The sequence below is a fragment of the Semicossyphus pulcher genome, unplaced genomic scaffold (assembly GCF_022749685.1).
Source record: "Semicossyphus pulcher isolate SPU_LCO1_2020_fin unplaced genomic scaffold, fSemPul1.0.p SCAF_18, whole genome shotgun sequence".
Classification (NCBI taxonomy): Eukaryota; Metazoa; Chordata; class Actinopteri; order Labriformes; family Labridae; genus Semicossyphus; species Semicossyphus pulcher.
In genome coordinates, this window is record NW_027211691.1 from 13,631,162 (window position 1) to 13,658,461 (window position 27,300).

Genomic DNA, 27,300 nt, shown 5'->3' on the forward strand with positions numbered 1-27,300 from the left:
GTCATGAGCACGACTTGACATGTTCAAATCTATGTTATAGAGCATAGAGTGTGTGTCATGTGTTGTGTATTGCTTTCTGACTTAATCATGGTGACTGCACAAGATCTGGACTGAACAGGTTCCTCATTAGTGAGTGTGTATGAAGCACAAAGGAAATGCGATGAAATATCTTGTTAAACATTACAGTCAACTGTAAACCTTAAAATACAAAAGATGTTAAGGATTGTTTTCAACTATTTCTTTTGCACAACTTTTTCCATTTTTACAAGAAAAGCTTCTGATAATTTTCCTCTTTTTTTGGAGCGGTAGGATCCGTGTGAGAGACAAAATAAGGTTCATCTTCAGCTCTTCACATATCTCAGCCGTTGTTTTGCAAGATAAACCGGTTATTTGTTAAGAAGTTGGTTTGTCCTTCCTTTTTCTTGATTAAGAAATATTTTCAGCAACAGAGGTCCATTAATACTTGACACCTTGCCATCATGGTCTCCCACTGTTCTGTGAAGTGTCAAGTCTATCTATAAGCAGCTAAAAATCCTTATTATATTTGGTCAGAAAGATATATTTATAATGTTTGAATATTTTGGTTCTGTTCATTTGAACCTGGCAGGGATAAATGAATTGTGTTATCATTGAACACAATTGTGTGAATTTCTTCTCACTTCGTCACTCAGGTAGATAATATTTAGCAGACGTACAACAACAACTTGGCAAACTTTGTAGTCTACAAAAAAAGGAAGCTGACTTGGTGTGACTGGGTATGTGAGGTAAAAGAGGTTTTGGGTGATTTCATGTGTTGTACTTCCGCTCAAATTGATAACTGAAGTACACATCACCGTCATAGGATCTCATCGCTACTCTCTCTTTTTAATGTGGGCTCGTCTGGTAAGAGTTTTACTGATTTTACTTTTCAGCTTTTAACCAACAAATTATATTGTTACCATGCATGTTCTCCCCCCCAAAGAAGGAAACACTAATATTTTATTGATCTGATTTTGTTCTTTTGCAAAACTGCTAGAAAATATGAGGCTGCCTCAGCAGCATTTTAGTCCAAATGAAATAGCATACCTTTGGTATTATTCAGAGTTTACTTTAATTTGACATTCTGAAAATTCTAATTGATCATTAGTGACTCCTGGTTGTATGATGCATGTTTCTGGTGTAGATGTGAGCACAAGAGATTTTGTTCCCTATCTTACTTGTTTCTTACAATCTTTGTTTTTGCTACAAAACTATGTTTAAAAAAAGGTCGCTGCTGTATTGTGTGTGCAAATCTAGGTGATATGGCATTCCTGTGTGTGAAGATAGTGACAGCCAACATGCTGCTGAGTGTCTTCTTTCTTCCAGGTGAGCTGTTTGTTCAGTCCCTTTTATTTGGAGACATTACTCTATGATTACAGTTAAAGCTCATTGAGAGACCAGTGCAGACAGAGCTCACAATCATTGATGATTTATACTGACATGTTTGGCAGCACTGGTGCAACATCTTTCTGCTGATTATATCATCTCTTTCTATTCATAGCAATTACACCACTTTATGTTAATCCTGAGTCTGGTTTACAGGCATGATGGCTGCTTGTCGCTATGAGTCAAACCTGTTCATTACTACGCCACAGACGATGGAAGCCCTGAGTGGATCTTGTTTGCAAATCCCATGTAACTTCAGTGCTAAACCAGAACACGAGTTTAACCAAGGAATAAACTTTGGAGTTTGGATTAAAAATAATCCCTTCTCTTGGAGAGAGCCAAACAATGTGATTTACAACAGTAATGGGAAAGTGACAACCTATCCAATGAATATAACTGGAAACCTCAGTCAGAATGACTGCACCACTTTATTCTCTCGTATGAACTCAACATATGACGACACGTACTACTTCAGAATTCAAAGCAGTAAATTCAAGGCCGCAGCGGTTTGTGATCCTGTTCGTATAATAGTTAAAGGTAAGAGAGCTTGTTTTATTTTTATCAGCCTATACTGTTAATTTTAAGAGAACAGAATCCCAAACATAAAAATACTAAACACAAATAATTAAAAATTACTTACTGACATTAAGCTGATTCTGATTCTAAACCACAGATTCTCCTCGGAGCCCCAGCATAGAGATCTCAGGTGACCTGAAGGAGAAGGAGTCTGTCACTATAACCTGCTCAGCTTTCACTCCCTGTCCACACTCCCCTCCTAAACTCACCTGGAATCTCCAACAACACTCTCACAACATGGAGGAAAACACAGATGGAACCTTTACAACTAAAATCCAGGAGACCATCACTCTGTCAGACAAACATGATGGATACAACATCACCTGTTCTGCCAAATATCCTGTGAATGAAGGACAAGATGTGAAGATAGCAGAGGAGACAAAGACTCTCAGTGTTTCATGTAAAGACTTAGTTTCATTTGATCTTTTGTAGAAGAAAGCAGGTTAAAGTGGTAATCTTGAAGATCTCAGTTTCATTCTCTTTCAATAGTTGGCAGGACCTTTGGTGATAAACGGTAATTGGGGGAGAACACTTTCCAGAGAGTTGCATGTGTGTGTGATTTCCACGGTTGGCTCCCCAACTCTTGATTTTCCTCGCTGACGGTTGCTTTCCTTTTTAGACTGTTTGCCTTCATCTGAGTGTTGAATTTGTTTCTTTTTCTTTGGAATTTTACTTATTTTTGAAGTTGTATCTCTAGATATCGATCTTTTTTTTGTTTGTTCAGCCATAGTAGATTACTATTTACTCGCAACACTTGCAGAGACCGGAGAAGCAGCCGCTTAGCTCCGCCTACACTCTCTGGCAGACCAACCACTGCTGGGTGATGGAAAAGGCGTCACTAACTGGGCGCCGCTTGTGATTTTTTCCGCACAAGTCGCACCAGACATCCAGTCTGTAACACTGCAAATGCAAAGGCTTTCATCAGTGGGCCATATGCTCAATCATCATTGTGTAACTTCATTCGGCGATAGATAGTGACTTAACAGACATTTATCTAAATGAAAATATTCAAGATTATTACTTTAAAGAAACATTTAAAAGAAACGAAAAGAAAGAAACTTAAAAGAATGCTTCATCCTTAAAAATAGGCTTATTGGGGCGATTTAGCTTAGTTGGTACAGCAGATTGCTCCATATACAGAGACAACAGTCCTCCACTCACTGATCGCAGGTTTGACTTCTGGTCTGCTGATCATTTGGTGCACGTCGTCCCTCACTCTCTCCTCCCCACATTTCCTGTCTCTCTTCAGCTGTCCTCTACATAAAGGCAAAAAGCCAAAAAAAATAGGCTTGTCGAGCTGTTCTTTAGCATAATAATAATAAAAAACATGTTAAATATTCATCATCTTTCTACTAAATATTCCTCTTTATCTCACTCTCTCCTTATTTCAAATCTTCTAGACTCTCCCAGGGACCCTTCAGTGATCATCAGTCCCACTGGTCCAGTGTCAGTTGGCAGCAGGGTAAACCTGACTTGCTCCTGCAGACGCAAACCTCCTGTTGTCCAGTTTTCCTGGTTCGTGGTCAGTGATGGCAGACTGGAACTCATCAAAGTTGATTCACAAGTTTATGGCCTTAATGTGACCGCCGCTGATCGGGGCAGATTGTTCTTCTGTGGATATAAAGGTGATGTTGACCCTCAACTATCAAAAGGATGTCAACTTACATTTGAAGGTATCAGCAAGTTTCTGATGTTTTAAAATCATAAAATCTTCTAGGAAGCAGAGAATGACACTGCTGCTGTGTTACAGGTGATCAACTGGATCAACATGTTGGTGTTCAACTTGTATTAAAGATCCTGGGAATTATGATGCTCATCAGTACACTGGTCATCTTTGAGTGGTGAGACGTGTGATATGATCATTTTCAGTTACGGACTAATTGGTCAAATTTGAAATATGGTTTAATTGCATGAGACTGATCATTTTCATCACAGTTTGACATAAAAAGTAATTTTCTTTCAGTTGGTTTCGATCGAGAGGCTCCGTCAAACGCATGGAGGTAAGCTACCAGAGGAGGAGCGGTACTGTGTAACTGTCTGGACTCCTTATTTAGTCCAATGTTACTGTCTATCTGTTGCATGTGTGTTTGTCCTTACAGCTTTAAGGTTCAATTTATGCATCCATAAGATTGCCAATTACAGAACAACAGAAAAACCCATACAGTATATCTCAGGGAACGATGTTCCCCAGTTGCAAATAAAGAAATAAATCCATCTGTGAGGATTTTGGGGGTCCCTGTGGACAAATTGGCATCAGTTTTAAATACTGTGAAAACTCCTCAAGCTAGCAGCTAAGAAACATGCAATACAGTTTTTGGCCACTTGGGTGCAGCTCCACAAGCTGTTAAAGACGATATGGCAATAATGATATAATGGTCATTGTGCGACACTTTCTAATCTGGGGGATTCATGATTGCTGATATGTTTTGTGCGTGAGAGAATTAGAACTTGTTCTTTGGTTATCTTTTTTTGGTGGTTGATTGCTCCAAATATATACGTTTCTATAATGCAGGTGATGTAAAGACTGTTGACACTAACACTAATGTGTCATGATATAAAAGGTTCTTGGAGTTTTACAGTGACAAAAAAAAACAACCTTTCTGCTCTTTCTTTGTTTCATTTTCACAGGACACAGTGGAACCAGACTACGTCAACACAGTGGCGTTGGGATTGTCACCAAAAGTGCACCCATCACAAACCATACCAGCAAAACCCACCTGACAACCCCACATAATGACAATAATAATAATGATACAATTCTATCTATCTATTTATCTATCTATCTATCTGTCTATCCATCCATCTATCAATCTGGCCTCTGTGGCTGAGGTGTATGTAAGCAGTAAGCACATGTGGGTGTAGCTTGGTAACCGGAGGGCTATTTCACAAAACCTAGATAGCGGATTAAGCCGTGATTTTCCACCTATCCTGGCTGAATTTAGTCGCTACTCGGTTTCACAAAAGCGGTTGGCACAAAAGTTTTCTAAAAAAAATTATAAAATGTTATTCTGTGCTGCTAGCCTGCTACAGACCAGGCTAACAGCCAGGCTTGATCAAGCGGCAAGCAGTGTTGAAAAATGAAGCCGATGCAGAAGTGCAAAAAACTGCAGTTCCTCGAGTGGCCACTTGAGGCTGGCTCCAGAAAACAAGAATAACATTACATCAGGTGGGAAAATCCCAATTTTTACAACAGAAGTAAACATGTTTATAGCCTGGAACAAAAATAGCAAATTTTATTGTTCAAGATATCTGTACGGGGTAATTTTTTAATAACACACCATAATATATTCTAGCATTGTGGATGAGTGGTTGTAAATTATCTTGATGGTAAATTCCCTGAGTAACATTAACTTTCATTGCTAATTTTTAAAGCAAATGATAAGAATTCCTTTTCATTTCCTTTTAAAGAAATACACAATATGTGTTTCACCTCTTCATAAACTTCTATTGGTAGCTCTTGCTCGATTGGTGTGAAGTATGCTGCGTGCGTCTTCTCCATTTCAGCATCAGGAAATCTGTGATCGGCCCCGTGGTCTTTTGGAGAAAACCATGAACGCGCATTTATGAGAAATACTTAAACCTGGCTTGACCTAGTTGCACCTGTTCAGCCTGGCTTGACCTACATGAAACAAAAATTAATCAGGATGCACTAACTAGGCTAGGTCAATCCTCGCATTTTCTCTTATCCGGGATCTCTGAATTCTGCTTTTGTGAAATAGCCCCCTGCAGATGCTATTTCTGGTTATTTATTTATACCTATTGTCATCATATACATTGTTAATCATCTGTTTTACATTAAGAAGTATCTCACTGTTTAAAAGCTATATTATTAAGCTGCCATAGTCTTTCTTTTTCGTTTATTTTGCTCGTCATTTGTGTATATTTTTAGTGTTTTCTTGGTGTTGTATAAACTTCAAATAAAACGTTCACCAAAGGAAGACCACTCAGGACCGTCTTTTTCTTTTCCACCACTCAGTCAATTCTCTTCATGAGTGTAAGGCAAGCGAAATGAAACGTTTTTTAACAACAAATCTTTGAGGATCTGAAAGGTAAACATTTGAATATGTCGTAATATCTGACTGTTTTTTGTCTACAGGATATGAGCTGTAACACTATAACTCCCCGAGTTATTTTAGGCATGGTCTTGGGAATGCTATTGTAACATGTAATACATGTATAGTCAAAGTTAGGCTGTATTGAAACTGATGCTAGCGTTTTTGAAGGTTTCTCTGTCCAGAATTGTTTGAATGATTTGAATGTTTTGCTCATTATCAATCCCCTGAGACGCTTCAGGGTTGGAGACCCCTGGTCCTCTGTGACCCCTGGTCACAGAGGATAGGATTGTATTATGAATATTCATATGTCGGTCTGTACTTGCACTAGACTAGCTCCATTGCCAGTTTTTGTTCAGCCTGAACTCTGACTGATTTAACCAAGCACCTGCAGCAGGCTGCTTGTCCAACCCAGCAAATTCTGATTAGAATACAAATCCTAAAATCACCCATTTAACATTTCCCAACATTATCAAAAGCTCAACTCCCAAACTGACTAGCATGGAGGTGCTCATTTAACCACTGGCCATTCTCTCAGGATGCCCTTATCTTAGACTTTTAAGTTGCTACCACCTGGTCTACGTTTTAGGCCATGACTACAAATACAAGGTAGAAGAAGTCCTACATCCCAGTTGCCATCAGGGCCCTCAATGCTACTGGTTGAGGAGATACATGTTGTTAGTAGTTAGTAGTATTGATGATGATTATGATGATTAGGAATATAGACAAATATAGTAAATAATTCATATAATTTCATCTAAATCGAATCTCGAATCGAAGATCTATCTTTTTAATCTATCCTGTTTTTCAGTTAATATTAGTACACCTACCGTCCTGCAGATGTCCCTGGTAAGCCTTGTGGTGAGTTTCTGCTGAACTACTATGGAAACTCAGTTCACAAAATTTAACCTTTTGACATAATGATGATGTGTTATGGTTTAGCACACTTGACTGAATACATATCCGAGTGCACCGTTCACAGCCTGTTGTTGCATCTTCCTCTCCCGTTCTCATTATCTCTCCCGCTGTTGTGTGGCTGAGATATGTTGTCATTTTTGGTGGTGTATTTTTGATTAAGTAGGGAAATGTTTAAAATGAGTAAGGCCGGAGCATCAGCTGTTTTTGTTCTGGTTTTTTGTTGTTGCCATTTTTGTTTAGTTACATTGCGCATAGACTTACTCTGTGCATAGAAAGTCATGTTGCAGGGCCCTCTGACATATGCCCTCCCTTTGGGTCTGGGGCATGTCATGAGCATGACTTGACATGTTCAAATCTATGTTCTTTTGACCTGTTGAGTTATTTGTAAGAAATTCTTTGATTGTTTTGTCTCATAAATCTGTTTTAATGCCAGAAGAGCTTCCCCTCATTTCACACCCTCCTGGGACATTCAAACCAACCCAATTAGTCACAGTGTGGTGTATTTTTACATCAGGCTTTAACTAATTTAACAGCAGCAGACAATAAAGTACTCAAAGTGAAACCTCGAGTTTGAGTGACCAGGGAGCAGCAGAACAGTTGACTTGTGCGGACAGAATAAGAGCATGGCAGATGATTCAACATAAGATGAGTCTAATGAGTTGAGGCCCAAATAGAAATACGATGTGCATAAAACTAATTCGTCTGGTGTGTTTGTGTGTCTTTCTCTGCATGTGGATGTAGGAGAGTGTAACTGAGAGAAAGAGGCCAGGGAGCTGCCATAAAAGTGGGGTTTGTGTCTGCATGTTGAACTCTATTCCAAAAAAGCAGAGAAGATTTAAAATGACTGGTATTGTCTTTTTGCTCAGGGCCAAGCCATAATCGTAATTATGCATAATGCACATTTCTAAGACTGGAAAAAGGATTTTTTTTTATTGTGCGTAATGGATAAAATCTAAATCAGTGATGGCTGTCGAGTGTAGAGCTATTTCACATTTATTTTAACAAAGGATACGGATAACATATAGCCCACAGCAGTTTTGTATGCACCGTCTTCAAATTATTTGAATCTTAATAGCCTAAAGCTCTGTTTTATACAGCTCCAAATAAGTCAGTCTGCAGCCAACGTAAATTAAATATTTTTCAAATCAGATTTATTAAAGGTTTCTTTCAAATGATCAAAGAGCCACAAAAAAAAAAACGTGTTGTCTCAAATAATTTTCTAAATGTGTTATATTTTAATCGTTTGTCATTTAGGCTATATCACATGTTTCAAAGGCATCTGCGTATGGTGTACATAACAGAGCACAATATGTTAAAATTGTAATTTCCAATAGTGACAAGCATTATTTATGTGCATTCTTAAATTTACACAAGCACTACGCGTGGTCAGCAGCATGTGTAGATTTTATTAGTAGCTACGAAAAGATCGGAGCTACTAAAATATTGATGAATGCGGAGATGCGCGTAAATTTCCGTCTGTGAACAGTTTACACACAAATTCGTTCTGCTCATGTTTCATGAATGAGACCCATTGTGTTCTATAGAAGAGCAAGGACAAAAAACGATATCATATTTTAAAAATCATCATTTAATTCAGTCATTTTAAAAATGCATAGATAAAAATACTTAGAAGAAATGTTCCAAAACGTCTCGTCATCTCACACAAGTGGACAAGGCATACCGACCCTCTCGCTCTCTCCGTTTCTACGTCTGTTGTGGAAAAACACAAGATGTCTTTAGATGTAAAAGAGTTGGTAACAGTTCATTGAAACCTGAGCAATTCCATGTAATCTTTAGTGTCACAAGTCAAAACCAAAGACAAACCCAAATGCACGACTCAGAGACCAGAGTTCACAAAAAAAACAGGTTACAAGGAAAAAATATCCAGGCAGGCAAACCAAGTAAGAGGGATCAGGCTGAGGCAGAGTCGGGAAACAGGCAGGGTCGATATCAGGATCAAAAAACAGATAATCAGGCAGGATACAAAAATGCTGGAAGGTATAGGTACGAGACACTATGACAATCTGGCAGAGGGTGAGTGGGGAAGCACATGTTAAATAGTGTGGGGAGTGATTAGGGAATGAGGAGCAGGTGAGGTGAGACTACAGGTGCAGGGACTTGTCTAGATGAGGTAGGAGTGGTTAGGAGGTGGAACTAGAGAGGAGGCGGGGTGAGTGAACTATGGGGGAGGGGAGGTGAGAGATGAGGATGACCGTGTCTGAAATGACAGGAGAATTAGTAAACAGAATATTGCAGGCAAACAGAATGAATATTGCAGGTGTATAACTAAAACCATGACACTTTAGGTAATGTGTGTAATTTGGCATAAAAATGAATTACACCTGCCTGCTGTGACGTCATCACTTCAGTCCGCGATCACCCGCTCCCCTCTTCCCTCCTTCTGTACCCATGCTCTCCCCCTCTCAAAGCTGCGAGTCTGCGAGCAGTTTTTATTATATGATGTTTTTAAAGCCTAATGATGGTGAATGAGGCTCCTTGTATATTCACACGGCCTAAGGCTGTAATGTATGTTTCTGTTTTCATCAGAGTAAACGGATAGTCGGAGTCAAAAGTGATGTTTATGTCTGGTTCATCACACAACACAAGACAGAGTAGTTATCTTGTTCTCACAAGATAATAACTTGTGCGCACAAGATGAAATTTATCACCTTTTGGGACTTCAGGGGCTCCGTAGTTTACAGACTGGGTGGGCTAAAATGCACAAAATTGGTTAGCAAAATCACAAAAATATGTAATAATAAATATCGGTGTATATGATAGAAGAGTGCCAATAAAATGTGCCAGTAGGCCTTTTATTTAACATTTCCAGGGTAGTTTTTTTATTTATGTTTTACAAACTTTATTTGTAACATTTCCAGGGCAGCTGTTTGGTAAATAGAATTGGTAAATAAAATAAATAAAAAATAAATCGCTTAACAGTCTCCTTATTGTGGTTCTTGCTTAATTAGCTTTGGAAAAAAAACGTAAGTCTTATGTAGGCCATGAGTAGGCTCTCTCTCGCTAGTTCTCTCTGTCTCTCTTTGCTCATACGGTTGTTTTTGTCATGAGTTTCTAGTTTAGTTCTGGTTTTGTCTTGTATTTCGGTGTTCAGTTATTATTTCTTGTTTTACCTTGTCACTTTGTCCCTTGTCATGAGTTTTCCTCGTTCAGTTTTCTATTTAGTTTATTCTGTGTTCTTGTCAGTATTTAGTCTTGTTTAGTTAAGTATTTCACTTGTGTCTTTTTGATTAGATCATTTCCTGTTTTACTTTGTCACCTTGTCTCTCGTGTTGGTCCACTTCCTGCCTTTGTGTTTCCCGCTTGTTTGATTATGTGCCCTGCCCTGATTGTTTTCACCTGCCCCTTGATTGTCTCACCTGTGTCTGATTAGTCTCACCTCTTTGTGCTCCCCTGTCTCGTTGCCTGTTCATTGTCATCCATCCTGTGTGAATCTACCCCCCCCTTCGCCCAATGACAGCTGGGATAGGCTCTAGCCCCCCCGAACCCTGAACAGGATAAGCGGTATAGATAATGGATGGATGGATATTCAATTTATCTTGTAATGTGTGCACAGGCATATTGAAATTACACCATAATTAGTGTTGTCTGAGTGTTGCCATTTCATTATTGCTTGATACTAGCCACAAACTGATTCATTCACAAAACTAAAGCAATTCTAACGTAAGAGATGGAGGAAAAAATCCACATATTTAATTCTGTGCAAAAATATATTATATAGTTCAGACAAATCTGTATTTTCCTAAGTAATATTTTTTAAGGTTCACTAAGCTATAAAAGAGATAATTCTGCACTGCAAAGATTGTAACATTGGAAATATTCATTTGATTTGTCTAATTCAGACTGCGGTAGCCTTATATCATATTCATCTTAAAGCAGCTCTGTGGAAGTTGTCGTTTTGTGTTGATTTTTGGACAAAGGCGGTTGTGTTTCACCTAACGTTAGGTTACATATTCCCTCCGTTTCACTCCCCGCTGCAAGGAGACGACTTCTCGGGGAGGAGAGCAGGCGGCAGCTCCGGAGATGGACCTTTAGTAAGTGACTGAAGCCACTCGATTTCAGCCAGAGCAAACCCCAGTACCGTTTTGCCATTAAGAATAACAATTAGAAACTAATAGAAGTAACCAATCTTCTCGCTGTTGGTCTCGCTTGCCTAACTAGGTCATATAGAGGCACTGGTATTACATTTAGACTGTTTCATAACCTTTTAAAACTCCACAGAGCTGGTTTAAATCTTGAAGTTATTTTGAAACATAATGGGGATTGTTGAATTTCTTCCCCCACATCAGTTACACTGCACTCACGTTACGTGTATGTACAGTATGACAGAACAAATAAGATAACAAAAAATTATTTCACCCATACCACTAGTGTCCACTTTCCTCCTTTGTTTGTCTTCCTTTCTGAGTCTGAGTCAGGAGTGTCCAGCTTAGTGGACACAGGTGGGGTCCGGGAGGTGGACATAGGAGGAGCAAGGGAGGTAGACGCAGGTGGTGTGAAGGAGATGGACGCAGGAAGGGCAAGGGAGGTAGATGCAAGAGGAGCAAGGGAGGCAGATGCAGGAGGAGCAAGGGAGGTAGATGCAAGAGGAGCAAGGGAGGCAGATGCAGGAGGAGCAAGGGAGATGGACGCAAGAGGAGTCAGGGAGGTGGACGCAGGAGGAGCAGGGGAGGTAGACGCAGGAGGAGTAAGGGAGGTGGACGCAGGAAGGGCAAGGGAGGTAGACGCAAGAGGAGCAAGGGAGGTAGATGCAGGAGGAGCAAGGGAGGTAGACGCAGGAGGAGCAGGGGAGGAGGACACAAGAGGAGTCAGGGAGGTGGACCCAGGAGGAGCAGAGGAGGTGGACGCAGGAGGAGCAGAGGAGGTGGACGCAGGAGGAGCAAGGGAGGTGGACGCAGGAGGAGCAAGGGAGGTGGACGCAGGAAGGGCAATGGAGGTAGATGCAAGAGGAGCAAGGGAGGCAGATGCAGGAGGAGCAAGGGAGGTAGACGCAGGAGGAGCAAGGGAGGTAGATGCAGGAGGAGCAGGGGAGGAGGACACAAGAGGAGTCAGGGAGGTGGACGCAGGAGGAGCAGAGGAGGTGGACGCATTAGGAGCAAGGGAGGTGGACGCAGGATGCTGGGTCAGCTGTGATGTTAGAAGGGAAGACATCATGGTCTAATGATGGAGACTCTGTCTGTGTGGCTGAAGGATCCTCACTGTTTGGTGCTGGAGTCTCCCTCATCCCTGGTGCTGGTTCAACTGCCACAATCACTTTTGGGATGAAAAAATTGTGATGTGGCAGAAGCAGTCGCAAGAAACACATACACATATCAAAATCTGCACAAAGAAATACCTGATCATGTGAAATAGGATGACCAATTACAGACCATATACAGTTACAGTTCATACAGTAAGCTCAACAATACAACTTTGGATTAATGCAATCAAATAACTTAACCCATCGATGTTTATGGTCAACTAGATTGGTTTCCAGTTATTGTGGATAGAACAGTACTTATTGTTTGTTATGTTTGCATAGTCATTGGTGGACCATGCTGTGTACTGGTGGGTGTACTGCCCACCTCTGATGCTTGATTTCATTTTGTCCCAAGCGGTCGACTTTACATCTTCATCGGCTGGCAAGGTTCAGGGCTGATTTAAAACAGTAGATGGTGTGTTGAGCCATTTCAAGCCGCTAACTTAGGAAATGCTCCTGGAGGTCGTATTAGAGGGTAGGAACAAATGACCTATCCGGCCGTTTGGTAGGAGGACTTGTTGGGCTTAGAACAGGGGGGTCCCCCCCCTCCACCTCAAATGAATTATTCAATAATGAATCCTCCACAATTCATTAACTAAACTGAAGAGGACTAAAAAATTTCTCAACTAAAATCATACATTGTAAGACCTGCTGGAAACAGTAGAGGAAGACAATTTTGCAACCGACTTAAAGACTTATTTCTTAATTGTACATAAATTCTGTATTTATGTAGGATGTAGAATCAAACAAGGATGAATTAACAGGATTGGTATACCAAGATGCTGAGGAAACGCTGCAGGGTTCAGTTCAATCGGACTAAACAAGGCTGGTGTGAACGCACACTCAACCACACCTTTCATTGGGGAGACTCCTGCATACTTGTTTTCTCATCTCAAACAAACAGCAGCAGCACTCACAAGATGCATTAAGCATTACTAGTAGGGCTTGACATTAACTTTTTTGCTCACCAGCCAGTGTGGCTAGTGCAGGGGTCACCAACACGGTGCCCGCGGGCACCAGGTCGCCCCCAAGGACCACATGAGTCACCCGCAAGCCTGTTCTAAAAATAACACAACTCACTAGTGAGCTGCGTCTAAAATTTAATTTTATTCTGTTGCTATTCTCTTTTAATCACACTTGCATTTATATAGATTTAAAAATGACAATATCTTAAAAATATGTTCATTATACATGAAGTTTAGATAAGTTTAGGTGAACTCTGACCTACTCTAGTTCAAAGGTCAGTATTGTGTGTGTGACAAAACCAGTGCTCGTGGAGAGTAAGCTAGCGGGCGCAGCGAAGATGGGCGCTGAATGCAGTTTCTTACCCCAAAAACATGGCAGAAAAAAGAAAGAAAACGTATCACTTTCACAACGAATGGGAGGAGGAGTTCTTTTTTACGACTGTGAAAGAAACCTGCGTGTGTCTCATTTGCGGGGCGACTGTGGCGACGGCAAAGCGGCACAATGTGGAGAGACACTTCACTATGTGTCACAAAAGCTACCATGCTAACTACCCACCGGGAAGTGCACTATGGGCAGAAAAAGCCTGTGAGCTAAAGGCAGCTTTGGGTAAGCAACAGTCTGTTTTCCAGGGCCGGCGAAAAAGTCACAAAAAGCAACCGAAGCCTCGTTTAGAGCTACACATTTTCTGATTAAGAAGAAGAAGGCATTTTCAGACAGAGAAGCAATGATGATAATTGCTAACACAGTACTTAAAGACGAGAAAAATGGAACCGATCTAATCTCCACTCTCTCCGACGTCCAACTGGGGGCATCTACGATGGCTAGACGAGTGTCAGCTATGTCTAGTAACTTGGCCGATCAGCTGGACCGGGATCTGGAGAAGTGCAGGTGGTTTAGCATCCAGTGTGACGAGTCCGTGGACAGCAGCAGTACAGCACAGCTGTTGGTTTTTATCCGGATGGTGTTTGAAGATTTCTCCACAAGAGAAGAACTCCTGACACTACTGCCCTTAAAGACAACTACGAGGGGAGTTGACATTTATAACACGGTGAAGGAGTTTTTCGTGCAGAAAAAGGTACCATTGGAAAAACTGGTAGCGGTGACTACAGACGGGGCTCCTGCTATGATCGGCCGACATACAGGTTTCATAGCTCACTGTAAAGGTGACCCAGACTTCCCAAAATTTCTGCATTACCACTGCATCATTCAACTAAACCACTTGAACTGCGACCTGCAAGGCAAAGGTAAGACTGTTGTTGATATGATAAGTGCTTTAAATGCATTTAAAGCCAAGATGAACATTTTCTCTGTGGATTTACAGAGAAAAAAGGTGCTGCACTTTCCCTCTGTGCAGTCGGTGCTGAAAGACAATGCTTTTGCATCTGAGACATTTGACAAAGTTGCAGAAAAGTACTGTGAAGTCATAAACAGACTTGGGCAAGAGTTTGAGAATAGGTTTTGTGACCTTGATCAGCTTGAGCCATGTGTGTCATTCATTTCCAATCCTTTCATGAATGTGGACACAAGATTGAAATCATAACATTGCAAAATGACCTCCACCTCAAAGCCTACCAGGCTGCACCAAACTTTTGGTGCCTTGTTAACACAGAGAAGTACAGTGGTGTATGCACAGCAGCTATGAAGGTTGCCAGCCTGTTTGGTTCAACCTATCTCTGTGAATCAAGAACAAACACAGAACACGCCTCACTGATGCACATCTGAAAGACTCACTCACAGTTGCAGTGTCAAGTTACACACCAGATTACAATACACTGGTGAACAGCATGCAATGCCCACTATCAAAGAAAAAGATACCAGATGTTGTCGGTGGCAACATGGCAGTGCCATGGCAAAGTTGAATTAAAATATTGAAGAATTGTGTTCAATTTAAAAGTGTGTTCATGACATGTAACAGTTATAATTTTGTTAAAAATGCAGCAGATTTGGTCATTAGTTCAAAATGTGACAAGATTTATTTAAAAATATGTAAGTTGATTTTTCTTTAACATTACATAATTGATAACTTTTTGAAACATGGTGCAACATAGTTCATGATTTGTTAAAAGGGTTGGTCAGTGGCTAGTGAAAATGGGACATTTTTCCTATTAAATGTAGTGATGTAAGTGATCATCTGAAAATGTAACAATTACTGAGATTAATAGAGATAAAGTGCTGAATATTGATATCTGTTTCCCACCTTGTTGTCATTGTTGATAATTATTGTGAGAAATCATTAACGTGATCAGTGTCTTCACATAGATGAGTATCATTAATCATTATTAATAATGTATAACTAAAGGCAAACTGAGCAAATTTGTTATTTCAGAAGAGCGTATCAAACTGGTAGCCCTTCGTATGACTCAGTACCCATGAAGTAGCTCTCAGTTTCAAAAAGGTTGGTGACCCCTGGGATTGATTATTCAAAAACTGTCAAAAAATATATACAGCTCTGGAAAAAATTGAGAGACCACTGCAAATTTTCCTTAAATCAGCATATCTACATGTATGCCATTCCAGTGTCCAGTGAATTCCTTTACAGGCACACCTGATTCTACTTAATGAGGTACTGATTAGGTGATCACCTGAACCAAATCTTATTTAATGAGGAAAAGTATTAATACCACTGCTGTGGTCATCACTATCCTCTTGCAATAGTTGGATGGCAAAAACAGTGCTAGTAGTACGTCAAAAGTAATTGGAATAAAAAAAAGACTACTGACCATGCCAAAAAAGTTGAAAAGAAAGGTTTTGAGTGAAGAAACGAAGGGTTCAATTCTGGTTTAACTGGTAGAGGGATACAGTGAGCGTCAGGTTGCTTCCATTAAAATTTCAAAGATGGCGGTTCATTAGAGCGGCACGTCAAGCAGCAGACATTACAACAAAGCTACAGACTGGCAGCGGACGAAAACGACTCTCCACTCAACGGGATGACCGCCAACTCATTCGAATGTCACTCAACAACCGTAGGATGACATCAAGTGACCTGCAAAAAGAATGGCAAATGGCCCTTCATCAATGAGAAGCAAAGAAGAGCCAGGCTGAGGTTTGCAAAACACCACAAGGATTGGACCGTAGAGGACTGGAGTAAGGTCATCTTCTCTGACGAGTCCAATTTTCAGCTTTGCCCAACACCTGGTCGTCTAATGGTTAGACGGAGACCTGGAGAGGCCTACAAGCCATAGTGTCTTGCAGCTACTGTGAAATTTGGTGGAGGATCTGTGATGATCTGGGGGTGCTTCAGCAAGGCTGGAATCGGGCAGATTTGTTATTGTGAAGGACGCATGAATCAAGCCACATACTAAGTTGTCCTGAAAGAAATCTTGCTTCCTTCTGCCTTGACAATGTTCTCCAACTCTGAGGATTGGTTTTTCCAGCAGGACAATGCTCCATGCCACACATGGTGTGGATGGAGGACCACCAGATCTAGACCCTGTCATGGCCAGCCCAATCTCCAGACCTGAACCCCATTGAAAACCTCTGGAATGTCATCAAGAGGAAGATGGATGGTCACAAGCCACCAAACAAAGCCGAGCTACTTGAATTTTTGCGCCAGGAGTGGCATAAAGTCACCCAACAGCAATGTGAAAGACTGGTGGGGAGCATGTCCGAGACAAGTTTCTCCCACGGGAGACAAATAAAGATACCTTGACCTTGACCTTGATGCCAAGACGCATGAAAGCTGTGATTTATTTCTGAACTCTCCCTAAGTTAAAACATTAATATTGTGTTGTTTAAAGATGAATATGAACTTGTTTTCTTTGCATTATTTGAGATCTGAAAACACTGCATCTTTTTTGTTATTCTGACCCTTTGTCATTTTCTCCAAATAAATGCTCTAAATGACAATATTTTTATTTGGAATTTGGGAGTAATGCTGTCAGTAGTTTATAGAATAAAACAAAAAATTTCATTTTACTCAAACACATACCTATAAATACTAACACCACAGAAACGGATAATTTTGCAGTGGTCTCTTAATTTTTTCCAGAGCTGTATATATACTTAACACAAGGGACCAACACAATATTTGTTAAATTATTATCCAATCACGTTGCAAACTGTAGTGCTGGCCTCTCAACATGCCCAAACTTCCCGCAACGTAAAGGTTGTTGACTGTGGCAGCGGGAGCTGGAAATTTTTATGTTAACCTGTTTGATCATATGTTTTAACTTCTTTAATATTATATAGACAATAATCATGGTATAATCAGCTAAGGTTAATTGCAATGATTTGTATTGTCTACTCCTCTCTTAGGGTCTCGTGAATGATTCACTGTTGCTCTTTCTGTCTGAGAGATAGTTAGTGGCCTTGTCTGGGGCGAAGAGCTCCAGGACTCTAGTCTTTCTTTTTCTTGTGCTTGACGTTTTTTAACTACAAATCTTTAAGGAACTGAAAGTCAAGCATTTGATGTCGTAATATCTGTTTTTTGCTTACAGGATATGGGCTGGAACAACGCCCTGAGGTATTTTAGGCATGGGGGTCATGTGATATACAGCAGCTTAAGAACGAAAACGTCCTAAAACAGCAAGTCCTCTTTCAGGTAGGTAAGTAGGTTTATTACATTTCTGCTGAAATGAACAAATTGGCTTATTTTATGTACTAAAAATAAAACTTAAATTTTCTCATTTTCTGAGTAGGCTTGTTTAGGGAAACATAATTCTACTTTGATTTTATAGCTTCTTAAACTACAACTTTCATTCATGTTCTGTGCTGACAGAGACATTATTTATTTCATGTTTTTATTTACTGTAACTGACAAACTTGAGCTCAGTGTGATTTTAAAGCACAACTCTGACACATTGTTAACCATTTCTTATAAAAAAGCGCTGATGTGAAGGGAACGTTTCCGGTGTGAATGTTAACAAGGGAAGTTACTTTAAAACAACATGAACACTGTCAAAATGTAATGATTCGTATGATTAATAGAACTGAAAAGTAACAGTGTTTTTGTATTTGCAAATCCAGGGCGCAAGTTTCTGTCTGTGAATATGGTGACTGCCAACTTGTTACTTCTTGTTACTATTTGTTACTTCGTTTCAGGTGAGCTGTTTTATTCAGAAATTGGTCATTTATATTCTGAACTTCATTTAAAATCACACAGTCACTGTTTTCAACTTTCTCATGCCTTGACTGCAAAGTTAAAAGTTTTATATAGAATTTGTTTAAAGAACAGGGGAAAAGACCAGCATGCAACATACTGCTACTTTGTTCTTCATTTTTTTCTGACCTTACAGGTGTTTGCGCTGCTTGTACACGTCAAGCAGACATTGACCTTACATCACCAAAGACGGTGGAAGCACTGAGTGGATCTTGTCTGCAGATCCCATGTTACTTTAGTGCTAGACCAGAACAAGAGTTCAACAGCCGAACAAATATCTTTGGGGTGTGGATTAAAAGTGACTCTAGATTTCAAACCGATCCAAACAATGTGGTTTTCAACAGTAGCAGAACAGTTAACAGCTATATGATGAGTATTACTGGAAACCTGAGAGAGAAAAACTGCACCACTCTGTTTTCAAATGTAATCACAAGTTATACCGACACATACTACTTCAGAATTGAAAACAGACGCTTTCAGGCAACAGCTTCATGTGATCCTCTTCGGCTGACAGTAAAAGGTAAGAGAGTCTTTTTATATATTGTTGCAGCCTTTGTTCTAACTTTTACTATGACACTAACTAATCTACTATAGATCAACATTATGTTGTGGCCAAATGATAAAGAAATCATGGCATGTCATGAAAACTGCAGGGATGTATACTTAAATGCATATTTAAAAATATACAAGTATATTAATTTTTGGGCAAAAAAAGCTGATTCTGAATTTGTTTCTAAACCACAGATTCTCCTCGGAGCCCCAGCATAGAGATCTCAGGTGAACTGAAGGAGAAGGAGTCTGTCAATATAACCTGCTCAGCTTTCACTCCCTGTCCACACTCCCCTCCTGAACTCACCTGGAATCTCCAACAACACTCTCACAAAAACATGGAGGAAAACACAGATGGAACCTTTACAACTAAAATCCAGGAGACCATCACTCTGTCAGACCAACATGATGGATACAACATCACCTGTTCTGCCAAATATCCTGTGAATGAAGGAAAAGATGTGAAGACAGCAGAGAAGACAAAGACTCTCAGTGTTTCATGTGAGACAACCAGAGTTTGTTATTGGATCCTGTCAGCACATGATGATTTATGCAATGTCAGCTGTTTTTAATGAATACAGTTAATCTCTCTTTTTCCTCAGATGCTCCTAAAAACACCTCAGTGTCCATCAGTCCATCAGGTTTGGTGTCAGCAGGTGAGCAGGTGAACCTGACCTGCTCCAGCAAAGCAAAGCCTCCTGTCAGTCACTTCATCTGGTTCAAGATCAGCAAAGATGGACCCATGAACGTATCTGAAGGAGAGTTTTACAGCTTCACTGTGACAGATGGAGGAGTTTATTACTGTGTGGCCATAAATGGTCTTGCTCAACAAACATCCCCAAAGATTCAGCTGAATATTAAAGGTAAACACAGAACTGTAATGCATTTAGTAAATAGGAGCAGTAACTCTTAAGTATTTAATGCACACATTTTTGTACGCAGGAATAATGTTTTAAAATTCAGTAAGGGGATAGTGATGGGAAATTAAAAATTATATTATACAGAAAATTATAGATAAAAACTTCAGGAAATGTAAGCCCAAGAAATTGAATGAGAGGGAATGTAGAGATAAAGATGTTGAAATGTGAGAATGAAAAACGACAATGAAGAGTAAAGGAGAGAATTTCAGCAAAAGAAGGAAAAGTGACAAGGAAGATTTTCTATATTGAAATCTACAAATAATTAATAAAATAAAATTATAATCTCTGCTTTTTGTACAGTGTATAATTTACTCCAAAGAATGTCAGCAAACGTTATTGACATGAGCAAGGGATCTGCATTTTTGTATCTGATGCAATGGGTTTGGGAAATACTGTTTCAGTTGGTGACAAGCCATGATTGTTATTGAGTTTAATTAGTCACTTACATTTTTTTTTGTTCCTGTAGGAGTGTCATCAATGGCACTTATTGGAGGGGTCACTGGGATCATAGTACTCATCAGTGTGGTTGTTGTAATTTGGTAAGACTGCGATTCATCTTCATCATATATTTCCTCAATTATTTTAATGTGTGATTTGTTTTTAATCGACAATAGTTATATGCAATATTTTGTTCTTTCACAGCTGTGTTCTGCATTTGATATTGTTGATTTTTCTATTTTGATTTAACATTTTGGACAACTTGTGACATCACAGTTTGAAATTCATATTTTCAATACACTATCTTTTCTGGTTCTTAAAATCCAGAATCCAGGGTGCATATGTGGAGTTGCTCAGGGTACTATACTTGAGCCATGACTGTTATTACTAGATGCTGCCACAAGGTTGCTATGAACAAATATTAATAACATTTTGTATTTGACACCATTATATTCTTTCAATATCACATATCCTGATTGCAAATGTGAGACCAAAGGCCTATGTAACTGTAGTGTTTTTTTTTAGGCTATAAGGTTATTAAATCATTGGAGGTCACAAAAGATTTGGGAGGCTAATGTGAAAAAAAAAATCAGTGCAATAAGAAAGAACAATATCCATTAATTTCTTTTTAAGTGTTAAACTAGCTTTATAATTGTAAAACCATGACACACTTGTCACATCTCTTATCAAACTGTAACAAAGGGTATGCCTTTCTGTCTGACCCTTTAAGCCTGTCTTAAAGTCAGCAAGTACAAATTGTCCAAGCCACACTTATCACCAGATCCAGCCAGAGTAACAATTTAAGCAAGTTTAGAGTAATTTCTTTGACAAACCATGTGGATATTTTAGATTTTAAATCTTTTCGTGTTGTTGTAAAGCACCACATTAGTGTTATACAGGCAGTATGTGGTTGTCTTACACAATGTGTAAAATAAGGAGTGTAATCCTTCACTTTTAAACCCTCTAAAATTTGAGTCAACATTAATCCATGTGTTTATTTTTATTGTATTATTAATCAATGACTTTCCCTGTGTTTTATTGATTTAATGACGCTGCTCAATTATCATATCATTGTTATACTTGTTATTATACCAAACGTATTTAAGCTGACATCCCTCATGTCTTTCAGGTGGAAAAAGTCAAAACTCAGAGTGGCGAAACAGACACAGGTGGGAAATGATCTAAATGTACATTGTGTGTTATCTGTTGTTTTTTTAACTATTCATACTCACAGCTTTCACGGTTATGATTTAAACAAAAAAGGTGAGGACCCAGATGCAGACTTAGATGCTTATGTTTAATAAACAAAAGACAAAAAGGAAAATCAAAAGACACAGCAAAAAAACTTGCAAACAAAACCAGGAACAGGGTAATCCAAGGAACACTAGGAAATCAGGGGAGGCATGAAGATAATCCAGAGTAAGGGACATAGACAAAACTCCAGAGAAGGACGACACAGGATGGACGACATAGACTCACGTATGATGGATCACAATGAACAGGCAACGAGACAAGGGAGCACAAAGACTAAATAAACTTAGGAGGTGAGGCTAATCAGACACAGGTGAGACAATCAAGGGAGCAGGTGAAAACAATAAGGGCAGGGCACAGAATCCAACAGGCGGGAAAACACACAAAGGCAGGAAGTAAAACAAGACAAAACATACATAGGGCAAGAACTACAAAATAAAACAGGAAACACTAAAAACCAAACTCAGGACTGTGATAGTAGAACTCATGCAGAAAATCTCTAGACAATAAAACACAAATGAATTACATAACTAAACAAGACTAAATCAAGACAAGAACACAATATATTAAATACAAAATTAAACAATAAGAACTCATTACAGGGAGACAAAGAGACAAGGTAAAACAAGAAATGATAACTGAACACTGAAATACAAGACAAAAACATAACTAAACTAGATTGGCTCATGACAACAGCACTTATAAGATTTAGACTAGATGAACAGGTTCCTCATTAGGGAGTGTGAATGGAGAAACACAGGAAATGTGATGAAACATCCTGTTACCCCACATTAAAAGCCATTGTTTTACTAACAAATACACAAGATCATTTCATTATTTTTCTGTTTTTGGCACAATTATATTTTGCATTGCTTTGTCCCATAAAAGTAGATTATTCTGATAACTATCATTTTATCAGAGCAGTAGGATCTGAGTAAGAGATTCAGCTCTTCACAGCATTTCTCCTTTGGTCTTTTTTTTTTTTTTTTTTTTTTACAGATTCAAACATTTGAAGAGCCAGCTGTACAAGAACCAGCCAGAGCCTCAGATAAAGAGGATATCCATTATGGAGAGATCAACTTCTCCAAGCATAGACCTGAACCATACTCTAACGTAGAGCAGGGCAGTGGACATCAGCAGGAGTCGCTGTACGCTGAGATCAAAGTGTCCGAGCCAGTAATCAGCTTCACTCAGGCCTCTGAAAGCCCAGAGGATCTCTATGCTCAAGTGAAGAAAAACAAAATGTAGTAACATCTTTCATCAAACAAATACTGTTTACTATCACAAATAAATTATTTTACAACCTTCTGTAGTTCATACATTATATTACATGCACTATTCACCCAGCTGACTTCTTTATGTAACGTGCATCTTATTTATTCATTTGTTGGTTTAAATGCAGCTAAAGATGAAGTACGGCCATAGTTTCGGCATGAGAGGTTCTTTTTATGTGCACTTGTTTAAGTGGTCATGCAACTAACAGCTTAATGGCAAAGGTCCTGGGGAAGTTACAACGTGACTGAATTGTGTGACAGGAAGACAGATCGTGACAGCTGTCTGTTATTTAATATCATGAATTTACTGAAGACAGAGCTTCCATTGTGTACAGTTTGAACTTGATTCCTGATTTGTTTTTTCATCTGGGGTCATCACATGCTTATCACACTATGGTACAAGCAACAGGCATTTCCTGACTTTTTCTGAATAGAGGGACTAATGCAAAGGATGACATGCAAATATTATGTGAACATGCAAAAGAAAAAAAACGGAATAATGTTGTTTCTGTTTTGACTACTTACTGTACATCTACTGTAATTACTAACATTACAGCATTTCTTCAATTTAAACAGACATCAGGAATGCATTCAAAAACTGTCTAAATATAAAAAGCTTATTTCTGTATGGAGAAAACAAATCGTCGTTTTATTAGTAAATGCTTCATTGTTTCTTTATTGTTTGAGAATAAACATTTTGATGTGTTTAAATCAATGTATTATTTTTATACAGATAGCAAATGTGTGAGCCTGTTTCCCTGATATTAACTGTAAGTCCCTCTGTGGGTTTATACTTAGCATGTTTAACCCAACACCAACAGTATGTACTCTGTGGTCATGAAATACAGGAAGTCGGCATGGTTTTACAAAACATCAATTAAAGGGGAAGTTTGCTTTTTCATGTGCTGTACTTCAGCTCAAATTTACATCGCCATCAAAGGACCTTTGCTGCTCTCTTTTTAATGTGGGCTCGAATGGTAAGAGCTTTACTGATTTTACTTCTTTGTTCTCTAGCACAAATATATATATTATCTTGTTACCACTTACATACTTCACAAGTAAAAGCCAATGAAATATTTTATTTGTTAAGATTTTGTTTATAAGAAGTAAGTAAGAGGTTATAATATGAGAGGTTGCCTCTGCTGCATTAGACTTCAACTGAATTAGCAAAAATTGGTTAATGAGGTATTATCGAAAAGTCACTTTGAACATTATGAAGTCCTGAAGATTCTAATTGATCACTTGTGACGCCTAGTTGTATGATGCATGTTTCTGGTGTAAATATGAACAATTTTACAAGAGATTTTGTTCCCTATCTTACTCGTTACACTCTTTGTTCTTGCTACAAAACTATGTTTAAAAAGTTGCTGCTGTATTGTGTGTGCAAATCTAGGTGGTGAGGGATATGGCATTCCTGTGTGTGAAGATAGTGACAGCCAACATGCTGCTGAGTGTCTTCTTTCTTCCAGGTGAGCTGTTTGTTCAGTCCCTTTTATTTGGAGACATTACTCTATGATTACAGTTAAAGCTCATTGAGAGACCAGTGCAGACAGAGCTCACAATCATTGATGATTTATACTGACATGTTTGGCAGCACAGGGGAAACTGGTGCAACATCTTTCTGCTGATTATATCATCTCTTTCTATTCATAGCAATTACACCACTTTATGTTAATCCTGAGTCTGGTTTACAGGCATGATGGCTGCTTGTCGCTATGAATCAAACCTGTTCATTACTACGCCACAGACGATGGAAGCCCTGAGTGGATCTTGTTTGCAAATCCCATGTAACTTCAGTGCTAAACCAGAACACGAGTTTAACCAAGGAATAAACTTCGGAGTTTGGATTAAAAATGATCCCTTCTTTAACAAAGAGCCGGAAAATGTGATTTACAACAGTAGTGGGAAAGTGACAACCTATCCAATGAATATAACTGGAAACCTCAGTCAGAATGACTGCACCACTTTATTCTCTCGTATGAGCTCAACATATGAGGACACGTACTACTTCAGAAATGAAAACAAACCGACTGGCTTCATGGCCACAGCTCCTTGTGATCCTGTTCGTATAATAGTTAAAGGTAAGAGGTTTTGTTTGTCCTTTTTTGTCTATGAATATTTCATGGCTATGTGCAGGGTTATATGCATCTTTTAACAGTGAGTGTGGCTGAAACACCATATATATGTATATGAATTAACATTTTTCCTGATTTAAACCACAGATTCTCCTCAGAGCCCCAGCATCAAGATCCGAGATGATCTGAAGGAGAAGGAGTCTGTCACTATAACCTGCTCAGCTTTCACTCCCTGTCCACACTCCCCTCCTAAACTCACCTGGAATCTCCAACAACACTCTCACAACAACATGGAGGAAAATACGGAGGGAATCTTTACAACTAAAATCCAGGAGACCATCACTCTGTCAGACAAACATGATGGATACAAGATCACCTGTTCTGCCAAATATCCTGTGAATGAAGGAAAAGATGTGAAGACAGCAGAGGATACAAAGACTCTCAATGTTTCATGTAAGAAAATAAAAGTTTGTTTTGGATTCTGGTGAACACATGATCATTTACTGGATGTCAGCTGTTTTTTGATGAATAACGTCACACCTTTTCCTCAGATGCTCCTAAAAACACCTCGGTGTCCATCAGTCCATCAGGTTTGTTGTCAGCAGGTGTGCAGGTGAACCTGACCTGCTCCAGCAGAGCAAAGCCTCCTGTCAGCCGCTTTACCTGGTTCAAGAAAAACAAAGATGGACGCATGAACGTATCTGAAGGAGAGTTTTACAGCTTCAATGTGACAGATCAAGAAGTTTATTACTGTGTGGCCACAAATACTGTTGGTAGTGAAACATCGCAAGTGATTTGTCTTTCGATGAAAGGTAAAAATTAAAGCAGACTGAACCCACTTGCTTTGGAGCCAGATAAGATTTATAACATGTCTTCTTTTAGTGGCCACTTATATCTAGTGAATTTCTATGAGCAGGACCGACTGATTCTCCACCAAGGGGAGCAGTTGTCGGAGCAATCATTGGGATCATCTTACTCATCTGCCTGGTTGTTGGTCTAATTCTGTAAGTATCACAAATGAGAGCAGGTAGAGTAACTAATTTTTTCCAAGGGCCCTTTTCTTTTTTACATACAATTTACTAATCCAGATTTCTCAATGATTTTTAACTTTACAGCACTTTTGTGTACTGGAGGCGGTTAAGATCGGCTGAATCATCTCAACAGAGTCTGGTGGGAATAAAACTTACATTTCACCTGAAATGTTTTGTATCTCTTCTCGGTGACTGTGTGCTGTTCGGTGCATGAAAGCATTTGGACTTCGCAGTAAATATATGAAAGAGTAAAAACGTGAAGTAACACTACACACGTGACAACATATCCTGTTGAAACTACAAAGATTCATACAGCAAAAGAAAATTTACTTTTTAAACTCTTTTGTGTCACAGTGTAAGATGATTTGATGCTGTGGAAAGTAAAAGCCAGATCAATATATTGTCTACATCCAGCTCACACATTTTCATATTTTTGCAGTATCAAACAGGTGAAGAGCTGGCAGTTGAAGAGTCAACAAGAAAAACAGAAGAAGAGGACATCCATTATGGAGAAATTGACTTCTCCAGGCAGAAAGCTGAACCATCCTCCAAGCAGGACAGTGGACAGCCGCAGGAGACGCTGTATGCACAGGTCAAAGTGTCCGGCTTCATACAGGCTGCTGACGGCTCCGAGGACCTCTACGCTCAAGTGATGAAACACTGAAAGGTGGAAAAAAAGTATTTTGTCCCCAAACTCAAATAATTAGAATTTTCAGAGAATCTACTATCTCCTATTTTATTTACTCTAATTCTGTTGCTTTAAGATGTTGGAACCTGTACAGGATAATGCTGTCTGCACTGACCACAGTTCATCCTGCAGCTTTTTTGTCAGTTATTAACATGTGCTGTTGTCATGTGATCTGTAAATCAGATACGTGCCAATAGGTCACCAAAAAAGGAAGCCAGTCCCTCAGAGAAATTATGAGGTTTCTTGGATGTAACAAATGAACCACTGTGGAATATGTGGTCAGGTTTTGAAGCCTGCCAGACTTCCTCTTTGCTGCAAAAAAAAAGAGTAGCTGCCCACCTCAACAACTTCTGTATTATTCATACCACTGACGCCTAATCATGTTTGTTTTATTATTATTACTGACCATTTGGAAGGTCTTCTTTCACTGCTTCCCATGTGTTCCTGTAACAAAGGCTCAACCTTTTTACCCATGCATGTTCCTTTATGACAGGTAACAAAAACAGATACAGCTTCAACAATGATGTTTGAAACACTTGGCTGCTCTTCGGCATGTTTTCACATTTTATTTTCTCTTTAATAAAATTAAACAGATACATTTTCCTGCTGGTGATTCTTTGTATCTAAGGTATTATTTTTTAAGGTCATGAATTAATCAATATTTGTTTATTCTCTGATTATGTTGACCTGGGATAGTATGACATAGAATGCCGTCGTTGTTCTGCTCTACTGTATCTCTCAGGCCTGCTGCAATGTAATGTGGGGTTGTGCGATCTTTATCCACATTCCTGTATCATGTTTGT

General features: G+C 39.2%; 3 protein-coding genes across 4 annotated transcripts; all 3 read left to right on the forward strand.

The window, feature by feature from the left end:
- Window positions 1-828: 828 nt before the first annotated feature.
- Window positions 829-27,300, forward strand: LOC138595894 (vascular cell adhesion protein 1-like). Of its 2 annotated transcripts, none has more exons than XM_069667395.1 (8): window positions 829-882; window positions 24,097-24,172; window positions 24,398-24,784; window positions 24,926-25,231; window positions 25,330-25,590; window positions 25,695-25,782; window positions 25,894-25,948; window positions 26,249-27,300. In XM_069667395.1, the coding sequence occupies exons 1-8, from the start codon at window positions 868-870 to the stop codon at window positions 26,471-26,473; spliced, it is 1,413 nt and encodes a 470-aa protein (XP_069523496.1). In that variant the 5' UTR covers window positions 829-867; the 3' UTR covers window positions 26,474-27,300. The 2 variants fall into 2 exon arrangements, with proteins under 2 accessions (XP_069523496.1, XP_069523497.1); XM_069667396.1 differs by lacking the exon at window positions 829-882 and adding an exon at window positions 23,647-23,680.
- Window positions 1,284-5,820, forward strand: LOC138596074 (B-cell receptor CD22-like). Its single transcript, XM_069667662.1, has 7 exons — window positions 1,284-1,344; window positions 1,561-1,941; window positions 2,078-2,380; window positions 3,381-3,655; window positions 3,742-3,821; window positions 3,944-3,980; window positions 4,609-5,820. Exons 1-7 carry the CDS (start codon window positions 1,317-1,319, stop codon window positions 4,699-4,701), a joined length of 1,197 nt encoding a protein of 398 aa, XP_069523763.1. The 5' UTR covers window positions 1,284-1,316; the 3' UTR covers window positions 4,702-5,820.
- Window positions 13,991-23,330, forward strand: LOC138596186 (sialic acid-binding Ig-like lectin 12). The gene is made up of 8 exons (XM_069667802.1): window positions 13,991-14,417; window positions 18,139-18,213; window positions 18,342-18,791; window positions 19,016-19,321; window positions 19,423-19,683; window positions 20,207-20,279; window positions 21,308-21,347; window positions 22,429-23,330. The coding sequence occupies exons 1-8, from the start codon at window positions 13,991-13,993 to the stop codon at window positions 22,675-22,677; spliced, it is 1,881 nt and encodes a 626-aa protein (XP_069523903.1). The 3' UTR covers window positions 22,678-23,330.

Bases quoted from the DNA above. Each gene is read 5' to 3' on its own strand.
- LOC138596074 (XM_069667662.1), top strand. From the start codon at position 1,317: ATGCTGCTGAGTGTCTTCTTTCTTCCAG. The intron at 2,381-3,380 runs GTAAAGACTTAG...CAAATCTTCTAG, and splicing joins AAAGACTCTCAGTGTTTCAT to ACTCTCCCAGGGACCCTTCA. The intron at 3,981-4,608 runs GTAAGCTACCAG...TCATTTTCACAG, and splicing joins GCTCCGTCAAACGCATGGAG to GACACAGTGGAACCAGACTA.
- LOC138596186 (XM_069667802.1), top strand. From the start codon at position 13,991: ATGGCTAGACGAGTGTCAGCTATGTCTAGTAACTTGGCCGATCAGCTG. The intron at 19,684-20,206 runs GTAAACACAGAA...TTGTTCCTGTAG, and splicing joins GATTCAGCTGAATATTAAAG to GAGTGTCATCAATGGCACTT. The intron at 21,348-22,428 runs GTGGGAAATGAT...TTTTTTTTACAG, and splicing joins GAGTGGCGAAACAGACACAG to ATTCAAACATTTGAAGAGCC.
- LOC138595894 (XM_069667395.1), top strand. The intron at 24,173-24,397 runs GTGAGCTGTTTG...TCTGGTTTACAG, and splicing joins GAGTGTCTTCTTTCTTCCAG to GCATGATGGCTGCTTGTCGC. The intron at 25,232-25,329 runs GTAAGAAAATAA...CCTTTTCCTCAG, and splicing joins AAAGACTCTCAATGTTTCAT to ATGCTCCTAAAAACACCTCG.